Source organism: Oryza glaberrima, chromosome 5 (genome assembly GCF_000147395.1).
Source record: "Oryza glaberrima chromosome 5, OglaRS2, whole genome shotgun sequence".
NCBI classification, from domain to species: domain Eukaryota; kingdom Viridiplantae; phylum Streptophyta; class Magnoliopsida; order Poales; family Poaceae; genus Oryza; species Oryza glaberrima.
This window is the reverse complement of record NC_068330.1, coordinates 3,741,139-3,755,789: the sequence shown is the minus strand read 5'-3', so window position 1 is coordinate 3,755,789 and position 14,651 is coordinate 3,741,139. Positions and strand designations below refer to the sequence as shown.

General features: G+C 41.6%; 4 protein-coding genes across 5 annotated transcripts; 3 read left to right on the top strand and 1 right to left on the bottom strand.

The window, feature by feature from the left end:
* Positions 1 to 119: 119 nt before the first annotated feature.
* Positions 120 to 891, top strand: LOC127774681 (uncharacterized). Its single transcript, XM_052300965.1, has one exon. The coding sequence runs from the start codon at positions 197 to 199 to the stop codon at positions 551 to 553; it is 357 nt and encodes a 118-aa protein (XP_052156925.1). The 5' UTR covers positions 120 to 196; the 3' UTR covers positions 554 to 891.
* A 1,703-nt stretch (positions 892 to 2,594) lies between these two features.
* On the bottom strand, positions 2,595 to 5,122 carry LOC127774682 (uncharacterized). The gene is made up of 4 exons (XM_052300966.1): positions 4,987 to 5,122; positions 4,817 to 4,914; positions 4,619 to 4,709; positions 2,595 to 2,903 (listed from the first exon to the last, which is right to left on the bottom strand). The coding sequence occupies exons 1-4, from the start codon at positions 5,028 to 5,030 to the stop codon at positions 2,873 to 2,875; spliced, it is 264 nt and encodes an 87-aa protein (XP_052156926.1). The 5' UTR covers positions 5,031 to 5,122; the 3' UTR covers positions 2,595 to 2,872.
* A 140-nt stretch (positions 5,123 to 5,262) lies between these two features.
* On the top strand, positions 5,263 to 9,072 carry LOC127774680 (uncharacterized). Of its 2 annotated transcripts, none has more exons than XM_052300963.1 (7): positions 5,263 to 5,425; positions 5,529 to 5,578; positions 5,692 to 5,755; positions 5,886 to 6,119; positions 7,606 to 7,677; positions 8,452 to 8,612; positions 8,753 to 9,072. In XM_052300963.1, the coding sequence occupies exons 1-7, from the start codon at positions 5,318 to 5,320 to the stop codon at positions 8,868 to 8,870; spliced, it is 807 nt and encodes a 268-aa protein (XP_052156923.1). In that variant the 5' UTR covers positions 5,263 to 5,317; the 3' UTR covers positions 8,871 to 9,072. The 2 variants fall into 2 exon arrangements, with proteins under 2 accessions (XP_052156923.1, XP_052156924.1); XM_052300964.1 differs by having other exon boundaries at positions 5,404 to 5,425; positions 5,687 to 5,755.
* Positions 9,073 to 10,198: 1,126 nt separating this feature from the next.
* Positions 10,199 to 14,612, top strand: LOC127774676 (zinc finger CCCH domain-containing protein 34). The gene is made up of 3 exons (XM_052300959.1): positions 10,199 to 10,414; positions 10,564 to 10,674; positions 11,445 to 14,612. Exons 1-3 carry the CDS (start codon positions 10,319 to 10,321, stop codon positions 12,717 to 12,719), a joined length of 1,482 nt encoding a protein of 493 aa, XP_052156919.1. The 5' UTR covers positions 10,199 to 10,318; the 3' UTR covers positions 12,720 to 14,612.
* Positions 14,613 to 14,651: the final 39 nt, after the last annotated feature.

Below are 14,651 nucleotides of genomic sequence, written 5' to 3'. Positions count from 1 at the left end.
GCTTCACCGTCACGCGCAACGGCAAACCCACACCGACCGCCACGTGTCCACGCGGCGGTCTTATCCACTCCTCCCCCACTTTCCCCTTCCTCCCGCCCCCTATAAATTCCCCCACCACCCCTCCAAACCCTAATCATCTCCACATTTCACAAATCAATCCAAAAGGCTTACAAGAGAAGCAACCATCCGGAAGAAGATGGCCATGGCGACGTCCTACGCATCCACCGTCTCCTTCTCCGCCCGCCCGTCCGCCGCGAGCGCGGTCCGGCCGTGCGCCGCCGCGGGGAGGGCGAGGGCGCGGGCGGCGGCGGGGGAGAGCGGCAAGTGGTGGGCGCCGCTGCTGGGGTGGTCGGGGAAGGCCGACTACATCGAGGCTCCGGCGCCGGCGGTGGTGGCGACGGCGGAGGAGAGCGAGGCGCGGAGGCGGCCGTTCGTGGGCGGGTTGACGGAGGAGAAGGCGCGGGAGCTACGCGCGAGGATGGTGGAGACGGAGAGCTTCCACGACGCCATGTACCACTCCGCCATCGCCTCCCGCCTCGCCCGCTCCGCCTAGGCGCGCCGCCGCCGCCGCCGCCGGAGGAGGGAGATGGAGCCCACAGCTCGCGACGTCGCCGCGATGGCGTGTATATAAAATCCGGGGTGGGATTCGTCTCGTTGCGGAGGAAATTTAGAAGAATTTAGAAGGGATCTGGTTTTTAGGATTGATCCCTTGCTTCCATCCATCTCTGCTTTTTTTTTTCTTGCGTTTTCTCCCGAATTGTAATCTCGAGATGAAATGTAATCTGGATCTGAGATAGATCTACTCGCTTGTGGCGAAGTATGATGCATCAGATCCATTAGGTTTGTTGTACTGCTCATTTCCAATCGATTGGATCCAATTCTGATCTCCAATCCATGTCTCAGCAATTTCACTATGAGTATTGTAGTTTGTGTTGTGATTTTGATTAATTGCGGATTTAGTGTGGTGTGATTTTGATTAATTACGGATTAAAGGTGCTCTCCGATGATGATCTTAAATAGATCTGAGATGTATTGTTAGGTTCATTTTGATTGTTATTAGGTTTTGATATCTATCACACCAATCTGAGATGTATTGTTAGGTTCATTTTGATTATTATTAGGTTGTGAACTTGTGATATCTACCACACCATTCTGAGATGTATTGTTAGGTTCATTTTGATTATTATTAGGTTTTGATATCTACCACACCAATCTGAGATGTATTGTTAGGTTCATTTTGTAAGGCTTATCAATTACATGTCCCTTTCAGGCATCAGCAACAATAATAGTACAAACTAATCCCGAACAAACGGAATAATAATGCTGCTACACTGATTATATTATCTGTTTATTGTCCCCATCGTGAAGCTGCAATCCAAACCATCTCCTCGTTACGCTTTACTGATCTTTCCGAGCACACACTAGACTTCGATTTGCAGAATTTTGACATAAATTTACTTCAAAGTTCTATAAAATTCCTCCAAAAATTGGTCGCTCTCAATCCCAACACCAAGGATTGAAAACGAACACGTTAGATTTAGATTTACAGAAGTTCTACACAAATTTAGTTCAAGTTCTACAAAATTCCTTCAAAAAACCCGTTGCTCTCAATTCTACACCCAAGATTTCAGATCTATACTCAAAAGGCAGACACACGAAGCCTCCCGTGAAGCATCGCATCGCATCAAATCTGATCTCCATCTGTTTATAATAGCCATCGCCGTACTTTGCCTTGATTAATTTAATCACTCGTTTATAGTGATGCCCGTGAGTAATCTACTCCATGTTCAGTATATAATCCTGATTGCAGAATGAAAAAAATGTTCAACTGGTTGGCAAGTGGCCGGCCGGCCATCGCGTGCGGCAGCTTTGTTTAGCTTTGGCCAAATCGTATTTTATTAGCAGCCTGCAAAGCCTGCCTCAACTAATGTGACCATGCTTCAGCTATAGCCAACATGGAATCATTCTTGTGTTCATTGCCTACGACAATGTGCTTATAGCATAATGATACGCTTGTTAGTTTGGATAAAATTAGGGTGATAAAAATGATCAATTGCTTTTATATCAGTGACTTTCTTCTCTCTTGCTAAACACCTCAAAAAGCTTCAGACAGGAGTGAACAGGAAGGCTTGGAATCCTTCTGTTTAATCATTGTTCCTTTTTGTAGAAATTGTTAGGAACTTGCAAGGAAGGGCATGTCGATATGTCATGGCCTCATGGGTAGCAAGGAAACAACGGGAGCTCAAACCATTTCTTGTCCAACGGGAGCTCAAGGAAATATCCATCCAGTGCATGCATATATAACAGCTGCTGCTTGGCAAAGTTCCCGTTTCTTTCATCAGGATAGACAGATATTAATAATCTGCATCTAGGATTAATTTTTGGTACCGTCAAGACCAAGGAGTTAAGAGCAACACAGCACAACGTGATCAGCTGGACAAAATGGCACATCACACAGGCCAACTAAACATGGCCTGATAAGAGCGATCTCATATTACTCGTACATGTTGAAACTGCTCTCCTTTGAAATATAGCTACATATAAATAAAAGGGGAAAAGAAAAATATTTTTTGTTGGATAGAATAGAAATAGGGTGGCTATGACAAATCAATATAAGCAGGAAAACACAAGTGCATCAAATTGGAAAAAAAATGCCGGACATGTTGCTCCAGAGTCAGAATTATTATGTGTGCTCAAATATTCTATCATTACAGCAACCATAAAAGCCTAAATGGATTAACAAAAATGATAGATACATGGTCCATTTTATCAACCTGAAAAACCGGACAGCTCTCATTAACAGTTGATGACTTACAATCAAGTCAAAATCTGCCGATGGATACCCTTGACTTTATCCTTGGAGAGATATGATTCACTTGCTCTCTACGTCATATAGCTCCGATCTGAAAGTACATCAAAGATAAGAAGATAAGCACATCTATTGTGAATTACGTTAATTAACATCCCAATAGATCCCTCTGTTATGGCGTTAGAGTAACCTATGCTTATCCTTGCGAAGAAGGTATATCTGCTTACTTCAATGATAGGGATAGAACAAGTTTTAAAAACATTGGAAGGGCATCAAACAAGTCAACAACAAAATTCTTTGCCTCACCATCAAACATGACAGGCTCACCATAATGACATATTGTTGAATATTTATGGCTTCAATAACCCAACCTCTAGCATGATATGAAGAATAGATTTGTGCAGAGATCAAATGATCACCACAATCAAGCAGTAACATGCCCAAATTTATGGCCTACTACCTCCATTTTCAAATGTATGAGTGATGTTGATCTTTGGACATGACGTTTGATCATCTGTCTTATTCAAAAAACTAAGTATCACTTATTTTGTTGTGACTTATTTTATCACTAAAAGTACTTTAAGCATGCCTTATATTTTTGCACATTTGCACTAAACATTTTAGTACGATGAACGGTCAAACATCATGCCTAAAAGTCAACAGCAGCAAACATTTAATAACGGCGGGAGTAGTTATTTAGGCCCAAACTTCCTTCTTTTATATAAAATCTGTCAATACTCAATTACTAAATTCATATCTAAAGTGGATATACACTAGACTAAAATTTCTCTGCAGTGACCTCAACTCCACACTTCCACAGCAGTATTACATTAGTAAGCCCCAAAAAGTCTGGAACCATATAATGGCAGAAACCATGTGCAGCAACTCGGTTGAAGCAGAAAACAAAATACTGCTACGATTGGATGCATCTACCTTTCCTCATGCTCAAACTCACATTATGAAGGTACAAGCACTCAAGTGTTGTGATACAAGTCAATTCATTGCCAAAATATCACAACCCTTACTAGTAACATCCTAAGTGAAAACTAGGCAGTAGGCGCAAATACATCAAGTCTTCCCTTTGCAGTAATCGGGGGAAAAAACTGTAAAGAAGATTATACCACCATAGTTGATTGTCAAGATTGCTGAGATTATATTCTACTAAAGAATCCATGCTTCATGTGCTTAATCAGTAATGGCTGACTCGCCAAGTCACCCAATCACATCAATTTTGGTTATACTCAAAGCAATATAAAACTGTTGTTGTGTACTGAGTTCCAAAAATCTTCCCCCAAGGTTTTCTGTGAGCATGGGAGAAGAACTAAAAATAGTTCCTTTGCAGTGATCACAACTACAGATTTTTGGCAAGTGGCAGACATTGAAATCATTTATGGTACAACAGTCCGCGTGAAGCATTTGTATTAGAGAAAACAGAGAACAGGTCATTGCATAGCTATCATATATACTACTACTTAACAAACAGATATATTAGCCATATATACATACTACACGTGCTGAAAAACTCAACAGCTGCCATATCGTATTCTAACGGAATTACACCCTTTCTGAGAAGCCTCACCGATACCAACTAGGCACAAACACATACACATCCCCTTCGAAGTAATCAGAACAATACATCGCTTTACCTCGTGCATATCAGACAGCTAATAAAACCAGGGAGATATCAATCACAATAACCTGGCATTGTACATGAATGACGAATCATACATGAACATGAACCATCACAAGCAAATACACGGTGCATAGCTGCATACAGGAGCTCGGGTGCGCAATGTAGCAAACACTTACATGAGGTAGGTGCCGTGGGCGAACGCGCCGGCGAGGACGCCGTAGAAGAGGCGATCCCTCCACACCGGGTTGTGCCGCAACCCAATCCTAACTGTTCACAACGAAAAAAAAAAAAAAAAACCCCGCAAACCCTAAATCAGCAGCACGATCATCCGAGCAAACAAACCACGAATTTCACAGGGGTTCGCGATTCCGTACTGAGGGGGAGCACCGGGGCGTAGATGAGCGGGAGCAGCATCAGCAACGGCGGCTTCCGCTGCTGCTGCAGCTGCTGCTGACGCCTCGCCGCCGCATCGCTGCATCAAGCGCACCGACGCGTGAGATGCGAGAGATCTTTGAGCAGGATGAGATTGGGGAGGGGGGCTTACTCGAATTGAGTCGACGACGAGGAGGAGGACGCGGCGGACGCCATGGCCGGAGTGGAGAAGAATCGAATCGAAGGCGAAGGCGTGTTTTGCTTTGCTTCGCTTATGATTTGCGCCGCCGGTTTTGGAATCCGGATCGGCGGTTTCTATCACCACGGGCACAATAACAGAAGCGAATACGTAAAGTTATTTTACGTCTTCTAACTGCGATAGCGTAAAGTTGAATTTTTTTTTTGTTTGTTCGGCCCATAACGAGATGAGCCGGCGGCCCATGTAAACTACTACTACTACTCCGTCCTCCTCTTCACCGGTTAGATCGGCGGCGGCGGCGGCGATGATGAGGGCACGGTGGGCGGCGGGGATGCTGCGCCGCGCTAGCTCTGGCGAGGCTTCGCTCGCCGCGCGCGCGGTCTTCGCGCGCGGCTTCCTCGGCCTCAACATGGTTCGTATGGCCTCTCTGGTGTCTCATCCTCTACTTGCTTCTCTCTGCAGCGGCGGCTGATGGGTTGGGGTGGTTGTGTTTTTTTTTTTTTGGTGGTGGGTAGAAGGCGAGTAAGGAGACCATCGAGAAGAAGGAGAAGGATAAGGCCAGGCTGTAAGGCTACTTCCACTACCTTTGGCAATCGGGGCTAGTACTGCATGGAATTTTTGGAGCAAATGTGTGAATTGTGATGTTTAAGATCTCTCTTAACTGTTGTTCTAGTGCAGTATGGATGAAATGAGCAGGGGGTACTTCGCCGACATCACAGAGATACGCAAGAACGGCGGCAAGGTGTGCATATGTTGTCGTAAAGATTATTCTGTTTCACTGTGTTTATGTTGCAATGCTGGGTAGAGATGTCCGTCATCTTTAGCTGCTGATGAGGTTTAATCAACTCTTCGTTGTGGCGTGGATTGTGCAGCTTGCGACAGCGAATAAGATCATCATTCCGGAAATCGCAGCCGTGAAGTTCCCTGATCTTTCTGTGAAGTCCCCTGATGGCAGGACAGTGAATTTGCCGCTTGTCGCACCTCCGCGAAACGATGATCCCCAGACTGGCAATACAGTGGACACACAAAATGATGATTGTAAGGCTGGTGATATGGTGGTTCCTGATGCTTCATTGGTGTGCCTTTCCTTTCGCGCAAGCTCCCAGGTATGGTGAATTATATCTTCATTTACGAATTTCCCATCTGTATATCAGATATCTGTTCCCATCGTTGTCGTATATGGCTTGCTTGCACTTTTTGATACACGCTTCATGGCTTACGAGGTTGTGCTTTTCAGTCATACAGTACTTGCTAGACACCCACATTATGATTCAACGAGATGTACTTATATCTTTACTAAAGTCAGGAGTTAATGAATAGCTTGTTTAATTGTCTTTCCATTTTTGTAAGCACTTGGACTAGTGTATGTCTTGAATGTGTACCAATGGGTTTGTACAGAAATAATCTTTGTTTTGCCTCTTAATGTTTGCCATTTCTCATGAACGTTTTACCTACTGAAATTTAAAGCTCCTGGTTTAGATGGTTGTATTTCCTAATTTTAATAGTGTTCCTCAAAAAAAATATTTTGAATATTGCACAGCTGCTGTTAGAGCAGCCTCTAGATTTTAAAAAGAAAAGGGCAACACTTGGTTGGGTTTGTTAAATGCATATTTTCTCTTAGCAAATTTAAGATCAACATGTAGTTAACATCTCACAATGAGATAATCCAAGAAATGCCATTGACAAGCGTCCAAATTCCAGAAATGCCATCGACAAGTGTGAGTTCCAAGAAATGCCATCGTACAAACGACTTTGTCCCAAAAATGCTATCGCCGTTAGGGTTCCGTCCATTTTGCGCCGTTAAGTTCTATAGGATGAACAATGTATTTAACGGTGTAAAATGGACGGAACCCTAACGGCGATGGCATTTTTGGGACAAAGTCGTTTGTACGATGGCATTTCTTGGAACTCACACTTGTCGATGGCATTTCTGGGACTTGGACGCTTGTCAATGGCATTTCTTGGATTATCTCTTTCACAATAGCTTCGCTAACTTGAGCCAAGCCTTGCTATAACAAAAATGATGTCATTTCTGGTTCTCTTACCCACTTAAATTGGCAAACTAGATCAAGCTATAATGTTTCCGTTTCTCTTGTTGTCTATGCTCAGTTTTTTTCTCTCTTCTGCATAAGGTTCATCCCCCCCCTCCCAAAAAAAAAAAAGGAAAAAAAAAGGACTCCTCTAAAACAGACATGAAAAACTCTGAAATTATTTTTGTAACATGCGCTGTGACGCCGTCCGTCATCCCACAACATTTTGATTAAAGTGAAAACCTGATAATTAGAAAAGAAGACAAAATTCATTAGCAAAGTAGTGACCTGGTATAATAGTTCGTTGAGCAAAGTGGATGAAAAATAATCAGGGGATTAATTACTCCAGCGAAATAGTTTATGGAATTAAATTAACTATTACTATCTGGTTCTAAAAGGACAAATGCATCAAGCATTCCAATGGATAACTACAACTACGCATGTTCAACCAACTGGGTTTTATGCTATTTTCATACATGCCAATTCCATTCTTGTTGATCTTTTGTTTGATTTTTATACACTCAGTTGTTCTATGGCTAACTAGATTCCTCCTGTTCAACAGAAAATGGCAGAAACGTGGAGCCTACCTTTTCTTGATGCATTTAGTTCTGCTGGGAATATTCAAGTGTATGAGGTATTTGAACATAATTTGGGTTATCAGCTGTGAACTGCCTTATGCCATAAGTCCATGCGAATCACCACTGAGAAAAGGAGGAACATAATTAGTTAAATGATGTTTGACATGTCCTACAATATTACATAAGTACATAAACCTGATAGTTATAGATTAGAGAAATAAACAGAACAGATTGTATCTGCTTCTATGTTTAGCTCTCCTCTCCATTTCACTTGGATGATCTCGGGTTGCAAATATACTGTAGTGCCATAATGTGTAGTTTTTGTTACTCCCTCCGTTTCAGATTACTTGTCATTCTAGCTTTATCCTAAGTCAAACATTTCTATCTTTGACCATCAAATTTCTAGAAATTCGTATAGTTTAGCATGTGAATTATATATTAGAAAGTATTTCTCATGATGAATCTAAAAATAGAAATCCTATGATATTATACTATATGAATTTCTAGAAATTGATGGCCAAAGATATAAATGTTTGACTTAGGACAAACTAACCAGTAGTTTGAGGTGGAGGGAGTATTACGAGTTCATTTTTTATGCAATTCAAATATTCAATCTATGCCCATGTTTACACTTTACAATTAATTCGTGTTAACTGCCAACACAAAAGGAACCCTGTACTAATATTGTAATTTGTGATTGAATACCACGACAAGCCGACCATGGCTAATACTTGGCAATTTTAAATTTAGAACTTTTGATATTGCTGAGGAAATTTATGTACATTACACATGGCTGCAACTGAAAGGGAAAAAAAAAAACTATGGTTCAGGTCTCATTTATTGATTCATGGCTGTTATCATCAAGTCCTGTGAGACAAGTATTCCTCAAGGTGATGACAAAATCCAACAATCCACAGAGACATGCTGTATATGCCTTTGGTGACCACTATTATTTCAGGAAGAAGCTTCATATCCTTAACCTTCTTACTGGGTAATGTTTCTTCCTTCCCGTTGTTCGTTTGGCAAACTTTAGATGTAAAGGTCCTGGTTACCACATACTGGGCGATGTTTCCTCCTTCCCTTCGTTTATATGTTTTGTTCTCTCCCTTTGTTCAAACTCTTCTACTGCAGGTACATATACCTGGTTGATCGCCTCGGAAGAGTGAGGTGGCAAGGTTTCGGATCTGCGACGCAGGAAGAGTTGTCATCGCTAACTGCATGTACCTCCATTTTGTTAGATGGAAAATGAGATTTGGATGGATACTGAAATATTTGGGGTTGGAGAAATTTTGTCATTGCGAATCCATAGCTGTATCACCTCTCGTTTCAGCATATTGAGGGATGATTTTTTTCCTCGCGGTTAATAAGCGTAAATTGGATTGATTTTCTCCTGCCCAATGACATTGTGTAAACAGCATTGCTTGCATGTCATTGTTATTCTGGGAACTCAAGACGTAGCGTCTGCCATCAGCTCATTCGATCTCAATCCAGGGAAGACACAGTATTACTTGATGATTGGATCAATTTTTTTTTTACTGCGGCCAGCATAGCTGAAGAAGATAACAATTTCCAAAATAAGTTTTCTTGGAGGGAGGGAGGGAGGACACGACAAATTGACCCACATAGGCCAGAGGTTTCTTTTGAAAAACTTATATTGCCCTTTTAGAAATGGATCCTTTTCGTGGTGTCAAATTCCTTAGCGCTATGAGCTAACATGACAGTATCAATGATGTTGGCGTCATCCTTCTTGTCTACCGTGAAAGTCAAGTCACTAATTGAAAGAAGATGGTGATAATGTTATGACGCCGAAGACCTATTTGTAAAAAATATTCAAAAAATATCTATTTGTAAATAACTCAATGCCAATGAAATTGATGTTGAAGATCTATTTGTAATAAAATAATAGGTTATGTTTCAAAAGAACTACAAATAGGTTATCGGTGCAAATGACATTGGCGCATCTCCATTCACATCAGTAATTTAGCTTCAATTGGGAGGGAGGGGAGGCGTGAGGGAACAGACGGCGTTAATGACGCTAACGCCGTGAAAACTGTGAATAGTATCCACTTATAGAATTACTTTTTATTGATTTATTTGTAAGGGGGTGTTTAGATCCAGGGATGTAAAGTTTTGGCGTGTCATATCGGGTATTATATAGAGTGTCGCATGGGGTGTTCGGGCACTAATAAAAAGATTAATTACAGAATCCGTCAGTAAAACCGTGATATGGATTTATTAAGACTAATTAATTCGTCATTAGCAACTGTTTACTCTAGCACCACATTGTCAAATCATGGAGAAATTAGGCTTAAAAGATTCATCTCGCAAATTAGTCGCAATACGTGTAAGTAGTTATTTTTTAGCCTATATTTAATACTTAATATAGGTGTTTAAACGTTCAATGTGATAGGGTATAAAACTTTTGTGTGGAAACTAAATAGGACCTAAAATAAGTTTTCTGTGAGAAAAGGTGAAAAATTTAGGAGCGTGACCCACCGGCATTCTAAGCACAGAGAGACTGCCGGTTCAACTGCTCCACGGCTCCACTCCACGCATCGACAAGTTCAAAAACCGAGAGGGACCCACCACTCCATTCCTCCCCGACCGTCGCGCTCCGCTTTTCCTCCTCCGCCGCCGCCTCCTCCTCATCCCTCCTCCCGCGGAGAGGAGAGGAGAGCCGAGAGAGGAAGTGGAGCAATGGCGGCCGCGGCGGAGGGCGAGGAGGACCCGCGCTGGAGGAGGTGCAACACCGACTGCGTCTACTTCCTCGCCTCCCCCTTCACCTGCACCAAGGTACTAGTCCACCCAACTTCCCCAAAACCCTAGCTCACTTTTTTTCTTCTCACGGATTCCGCGTTTCCGGCATGGCGGTGGATGCCGCCGCTGGTTGATCATCCGTCCGGAGCGCGCCGCGTATTGAGCGCGTGGGTTTTTGGTTGCAGGGGTCCAAGTGCGAGTACCGCCATGCCGATGGCGCCCGGTTCAACCGCCGGAATTGCTGGTACTGGTTCAAGGGCAACTGCGTCAACCCGAGCTGCACATTTCGTCACCCCGTGAGTAATCCGCGGTCACTCGGTTCGATACCCTTCGCTTCGTATCGGATGCCAAGGATTCATACTTTGCTTTGCTAGTTATTAGTGGTGATTGATGCCATTGTTGTACATTTATCGTGTTAACTTGGATGGGGGAAGAACCACGAAACTTGAGGAAAATGTTGGGATAAGATGACTTGGTTCTGGGATAACATGTCTGCCTGTGAGCAATTGCTTGATACTAACAATTGTACATTTCCTGATGCCACCATGTACAGCTCCAACCCTTGAGTCCATCTTGCATGAGGGCCTGTCTGCCAGTTTAGCCATAGCGATGATGTTATGAAATTTTTTGTTTCACATGAGTCGCAGTGTAGTTTTATTTTGTGTTGTGCCCCCGACGGTTTGGAGGCCACTGCTCTCATCTAATGAGGAAAATTCAGGAACAAAGGGCCAATTGACCCAACTTTCTTTTTCTTTTTTTTGTCTCTGTTTATGTTAGTGAGCCAAATGGACAAATAAGAGATCAAGTTTTGGTGTTTCAGTACTACAACCATGAGTGGTTGGTCATGGTCCGTTTCTTTGTTAAGTAACTCAGAAGTATTGATTGAATTTTCTTGTCCACAGTTTTATGCTCTAATGTTATGCATTGAAATGATTTGACTGATTATTGGAACCCTATCTTCTTATTAGATCTTCCAGCTATGTGATTTTGAATGACACCGTTGCTATTTTTGTTATCATTGCTCATCTGTTGCTGCGTGTTATCTGATTAGCTCCTTTCGGTGCAGCCACTGGAAAACTTAAACAAAACCAAATCTTTAGCAGACCCACTCTCATTGTGTTCTACTTCTGTCAAGGCAGCTAACCCTTGTTATTTCTACTATAACTTGCACTGTTCAAAAGGTGACAATTGCCCCTACCTCCATGAGCCTCTAACTTCTAATGATGCTGTGGGAACTTCTTGTAAAGCTACCACTTCCAATCCTGCTGTAAGTAAAAGTTATGTTGGAGATGAGATGGTTGAAGAATCGAAAGACACTATCACAAATCCCTGTCAAGATACCTCTTGCCATATAAAAGAAGTTCCTGTGTCAATCAATCCTGAATTTGGTGAAGCTGAAGCTGTTTCCGGTGCACTTGAAACATCGACTGATATAGATGAATACATGAAATGTTCCGCAGTCTCAGATCTTAATTCAGGAGATTCAACTATGGACCACACCGAACAAGATGAGCGTGATTCCTCTCCTGGATTTGATGTGCTTGTGGATGATTGCCTCTCTAACAAGAGTGATCTTGAACATCAATTGACTACAGAGAGTGATAATAAGGTGCTTCATGCAGAATATGGTATTAGAGATCCAGTTCTTTATGATATGTATTACCATGATCCAGAGTACTATAACTATGAACCAGAATTTTGTGGTCTTGATGATCGGCAAGGTTACCTTTATCTTTGCCAGCCTAACGGAGCTCATGAGCATGAAAGTGAGATCACTTTGGGGCATTTACTACCACAAAATACTGAGGTCACTTCTGATGAATTTGACAGAAGGTTCTTCAATCCCAGAAACTTCACCAGCTCAGTGGCAGATACTAACTTTGTTCATCAGCACACCCAGATTAGACACATCTCAAAAAGAAGACCTGAGAATAGAAAAGGTGCAAAGGGAAAGAAGGATTGCATTAAGAGAAGCCGTTGCCTTGAACCCAAGAATAGTACTCAACAGATTGAATCAATGCCAACTCGTCAAAGGAAAGATTATTTGATGGGAGAGTGTCCTCAACCTGCTAACCATGCTACTTTCAGGGGACGGAGGAAGAAAAATAGAGGAAAGCAACAGCATGTTCTTTCTGCTAAATCTTCTGAACATCCTACTGCAGACTTTACTGGGCCGAAGACCCTTGCTCAGATAAAAGAAGAGAAATGTAAATCCAACTCAAGTTTTAGCCACTCCACTGCTTGCACGCCTAATGTGAGATCCTTCTCAGATGATTTTGAGGGGCCCAAATCTCTGACCGAGCTTCTCATGACTAAGAGTAGGAGTTCTGTTGGCAAGTGACCATATCCTAGCAAGTGTTTATGTAAAAGTGCAGCTCAGTGAGATTTCTGCTTTACTTGGTTAGGATGATGTCAACAGTTTTTTTTTTTTTTTGAGGATGAAAGCAATTCAGTCAAAAGGTCACAGAAGGTCTAGTGACAACTTTCTTTGAACAAATTCTTATGAGTTAACCTGCCAGTGAATGTGCGGATGAAGAAGGGATCCATATTAAGGAATTTTGCTTTGTAAGTGGTAAATGATGTTAATCCACTAGTTACTTCATGTTGCTAAGATCTTGACTTTAATTTAGTGGTAAAATGATAGTACTATCTATGAACTTTTAGGAACAAGCATCGGCCTTATTTGCATGGGGCTGCTTAGGTTATGCCCTCTGCTGCTTTAAAAGCTAGGATTAACAATACCTGCCTAAGTGCCTCCTGCTGTTCTGCTATTATTTATGATAATTTTCTCAACTTGTACTTTTTATAACAGTAAGGTGATGCTACATTGACTTTGCGTGCATTTAAACATTCACATATTTCATATTTTTTGTGACGGTCAAAAATAATTCTAGATAATAACCTCCTCACTGCAAGTTATGCTGAAATTTTTGCAACTGGACTAATGACAAGACTGATGCCTTCTGTTTTATAATTATTTTTAGCAAATGATCTTCCTGTGTTGGTTCAAAAGTCAGGGGCTTATATTGTATTAGTATTTGACCAGTTAGATGAACAACTATTATGTTGTGAAGAATGTTAGCAGAATATGTTGCAGCTTGACCATATGTTCAGTTTTGCATCACTTAAAATCTTGGTTTAATGGAGCATTGCTGTAAGAATGTAACTTCTTTCTTGGCCATCTGACAGTAGCGCAGGGGTTTATGAATCATCTACTAGTTTCTTCTACCTAACGTAACCTAACCTTCATTCTGCCTTAGTGCCGTACATATTCAGTTTGTGCCATGTGAATAGAAATGATTGAATCTCAAGCAATAGCTAGATGTCATACAAATGTAATGTTTTTCAATAACCAGGAGAAGCCTGTTATTATAGAATAACAGAACATACCCCATTATCTTCTAGAAAGCATAGCAAAAGCTAGTTGATGCTATATCGAAGTTAACCTTTCTTTGTTTTAATGTTGAAACTCTGTAGATGCACGGTTTTACCTTTGAGTTTTGTAAAACTGTTGTGAGTTTTTATTTGAACAAGTATGTTTCTTTTTTTACTTGCATATTTTGCTTCGATTTGGTGGAGTGGGGACATTCTCAAACAGAACATGATTTCCAAGAAAAATATAGTGGATTATTTTGTACACCGTGAGTTTTAGTGGGTAATGGTCATGTTTAAAATTCAAAATCAGCTTTGAATTATATGCTGGGAACTATGGAGGGTAAACTCTTGTGACATTTTTCTGTTATCTATTTTAACGAAGTTTCACACTGACAACAGCTTGGCATCTTTGGTGGGACCATAGGCACTTAAAAACAAAACTGTGCCTTGTGATTTTTAGTACAAACAAAGAAAATTGTGTCTCATGATACTTGCTGCACTGTTGCTTTTCTGCATTTAATATTTACTGTTGGTTAATGTCCCTTAGTCCTTAAAATGTTACAACCAAAATGGCGGTGTTTCAACTAGCACCGCTTGTGTAAACAAACAGAGCAACAAAGGACCTATTTTTATAATTCATGGATTCACATCAATGCATTATGCAGACAGACCTTACAATCTCCTTAACCCCTTGTCACCATCATCTGACTCATCCTGAAATTTGTTATGGTTACCCTTCCTTTTATATGCTTGCATATTCTTAGGTTTGAGGAATGCACCATTTCCTCTCCTACTGCAGTCCGTATTATTGCTCCATAGGACTTACTAGGTGCTCACCACACCCCACCCCCCCCCCCCCCCCCCCACACACACACACACACAGTGATAGGAAGCCATA